Source organism: Wasmannia auropunctata, unplaced genomic scaffold (assembly GCF_000956235.1).
Source record: "Wasmannia auropunctata unplaced genomic scaffold, wasmannia.A_1.0 LD336083.1, whole genome shotgun sequence".
Lineage (NCBI taxonomy): Eukaryota > Metazoa > Arthropoda > Insecta > Hymenoptera > Formicidae > Wasmannia > Wasmannia auropunctata.
Genome location: NW_012026807.1, coordinates 2,292,752 through 2,296,109, shown reverse-complemented (window position 1 = coordinate 2,296,109; position 3,358 = coordinate 2,292,752). Strand labels below are relative to the sequence as shown.

The 3,358-nt window shown below is 31.7% G+C and overlaps 1 protein-coding gene across 1 annotated transcript in view; it reads left to right on the top strand.

The window, feature by feature from the left end:
* Positions 1-650: 650 nt before the first annotated feature.
* Positions 651-3,358, top strand: part of LOC105448738 (fatty acid synthase-like) — a 23,312-nt gene continuing 20,604 nt past the window's right edge. The window contains exons 1-5 of the mRNA XM_011687480.1: positions 651-941; positions 1,036-1,240; positions 1,321-1,481; positions 2,170-2,487; positions 2,625-3,127. Coding sequence (XP_011685782.1) covers positions 726-941; positions 1,036-1,240; positions 1,321-1,481; positions 2,170-2,487; positions 2,625-3,127 — 1,403 coding nt within the window. The 5' untranslated portion in view covers positions 651-725. The remainder of the gene's footprint in view (positions 942-1,035; positions 1,241-1,320; positions 1,482-2,169; positions 2,488-2,624; positions 3,128-3,358) is intronic.

The window sequence follows — 3,358 nt, the reverse complement described above, 5'->3', positions numbered from 1 at the left end:
TATTACTAGTACATATCACTTTTTTAAAATTTAGTACAATAATTTTTTTGTTCGAGTAGCACATATTTAACGCCTTTTTTTTTTAAATTATTTTATAATATGTATTTTTTCTACAAGTAATATATATATATCACTTAATTTTTTTAAAGTTATTTTATTTTACTAATAACTTCAAATTTTTGACGCTAATTTTTGATAGCGAAACATTTGTACGGAGGACGCGTATACTTGGCGTTTTTTTTACCTCTTTTTTTAAAAAGGTAATTTTGTATTTATATCATCCTTACTTCAGATTAACATCACTGAAAGTTATGAAAATAAATATATAACAACATGACAACACCAAACATTTTTTATCATTCTTTATAGACAATTGATTACAACTCTATATAATACTGATTGATACAGTCAAAGATTGGGTGAAATTTTTTATTTTGTTTGACATGTATTTAGTATCATTTTTGTCAGAATTATATTTTATAGTTTTTGAGATACCCATGTGTTGTGGCTGCATTAGAAGACTGACCATATTATCCAAAAGTATTTTATAATATACAATAATTAATATCTCATGTACTATAGTCAATATCCAACAAATTCTTTACAAGATAATTTCCGATAATTAAAATTGTTATTGATTGTTGAAGGTAATAGTAGCATTTGAAACCGGTTTTGTACCACCAAATATAAATTATACATCGCCACGGAATGATATAGATGCCTTGATGAACGGAACTGTTCGTGTCATCGAAGAAGCAATGCCAATTAAAAATGGTTACGTCGGTATCAATGCTTTTGGCTTTGGAGGAGCTAATGCTCATATGCTATTAAAGTGGAATCAGAAACAGAAAGTTAATAATAGCGCACCAGATGATGATTTGCCAAGACTTGTAATATTATCTGGACGTACTAAAGAATCAGTGGAATTGTTTTTAAATGACGTTAGTAGACATATTTTAAAATTCACTTGAGGTTATTTTGGACAATTAAAGATATTATGTTATATTTCTTATTTAAAAAAATTTATTATTATAGATTGCTAATTATCACATAGATGTAGAATATATCCGTTTATTAAACGATGTCCATGCAGATAATATAGATGGTCATCCATGGAGAGGGTACATTATTCTGAATACTTTGCAACAATATTCAATGAAAGAAATTCAAAATTGTAACAATGTAAAAAGACCTGTTTGCTTTATATTTTCAGCTTTAGGATCGCAATGGTCAGGAATGGGTATATGATTAATATTATTGGTATACTTACTTTACAGTAGCTTTAAACAATAAATTGATATCTCTTTTAATTAAAATCAGGTCAAAAATTATTAAAATTTCAAATCTTCGCAAATGCGATAAGAATGTGTGATACTGTTTTAAAACCATATGGTGTAAGTGTCACAGACATTTTGACAAGGAAAGATAAAAAAGTGTTCAAAAACGCGTTATACACGTTTCTCGGAATTGTCGCTGTTCAGGTAAAATATGTCAAAGCTATAGATTAAAATATTAATTATCTTATATTAATTAGTAAAACATATATGATAAAATATACATTTTCTATGCCGTTATTCCATTGCGCTTATTGGAACCGGCATCTTACTATACTCTATTCAGTGAGAGGCTTGTGTATCGGGTTGGATGAAAACTTGTCCACTTTACGCAGGTTCCACCTACAGAATAATATTGGAGAACTCGGCTTTCTCTTCTGCTTGCACGAATCGTACGAAACAGTGAAATATATACATATTGGAGTGAGCCTTGGGATGCTAGGGATGGTCGAATTATTCAAGAGTCGTGCGAGAATAACAGCCATGCAACTTGGGAACGTCTACCTCACTTTAATGATATAATTGAAGTAAGGCAAACGTCCCCAAGTTGCATGGCTGTTACTCTCGCACAGTCAGCTACATCCACCACACGTTTTCTTAAAGGAAGGCTCACTCTAGTATGTAGATATCTCACTGATACGAACTTGAACGTGCTGCATTTACATATAAGGAACTGGGTAGCGGCTACGCTCTTCCCACTGCGCTGTCCATATGTGCAGACCAATACATAGTCCCTCGCTAAACAGAATATAGATTTATTTGAACATATTTTAATATTTTATCAGCAATAAATTTTTCAAATATAGTGTCTATGGTTATTTTTTTATATTTGTAGGTCGGTTTAGTAGATCTCCTAACATCCTTAGAAATTATTCCGGATTACATGATTGGTCATTCTGCTGGTGAACTGGGCTGCGCGTACGCAGATAAATGTCTCACTATTAAACAAACTATTTTATCAGCATATTTCATTGGTTTAGCTTGTACCGAAAAAAATATAATTCATAGCTCTATGGCAGTTGTAAGTTTGGATTACGAGAGTCTTAAAAATATTTGTTCAACGGATATTGAAATAGTATGTCATAATAGCGACAACAACAGCATTGTGAGTGGACCTGCAGAATCCGTTCAAAAATTTATAAAAAAATTACAGGTAAAATTGAATAACTCTTGCGTACTTTAAGTGAGTGAAAATCTTTGAATAATAATTTAAAAAATATCAAATCCTTAAATTCAAGCTACAATTTTTTTACACCTGTATGTGTTAAATCTGTATTTTTGAATTATCAGGTTAATAATATTTATGTAAAAAAGATCCACTGTAACGTGCCATATCACAGTTCTTACCTCGCATCCGTTGAATCTCAGCTTTTGTCTAATTTGAACAAAATAATACTACGTCCGAAAAAACGAAGTCTGAAGTGGATCAGCACTTCCATACCTCGTGCCGAATGGCACACTTTAGCATCAAAATTATCATCAGCGGACTATCATACGCGTAGTATACTAAACACTGTTTTCTTTGAACAAGCAAGACATCTTATTCCAAGTAACGCTGTGACCATCGAAATCGCACCATATGGTGTTCTGCAGCAAGTTTTGGAAGAATCCTTGAGTCCAGAAGTTACAAATATTTCATTGACTCCATGCATTAAATTAAACGACGACGATGTAATTTTTCAAGGAATCGGAAAACTTTACAATTGTGGCTTACAGCCGAAAATTGCTAATTTATATCCGCCAGTAACATTGCCAGTTAGCCGAGGGACTCCTATGATCTCCCCATCGATCAGGTACAAGATACATATTAAAGTAATCATAAAATAGATTGCAAAAAATGTATGTATTTTTACATATACACATTTATTTTAGCACAATTATGTAATTAATTTTAATATAACATATGTTACGAGGGTCATTTAAAAAGTTTCCGGCCTTTTTAAGAAAAACACATATTTCAAAGCAAAACAAAATTTATTTCTCGACGTAGTCTCCCTGCAACTCGATCGGAAGAGCACACGTCT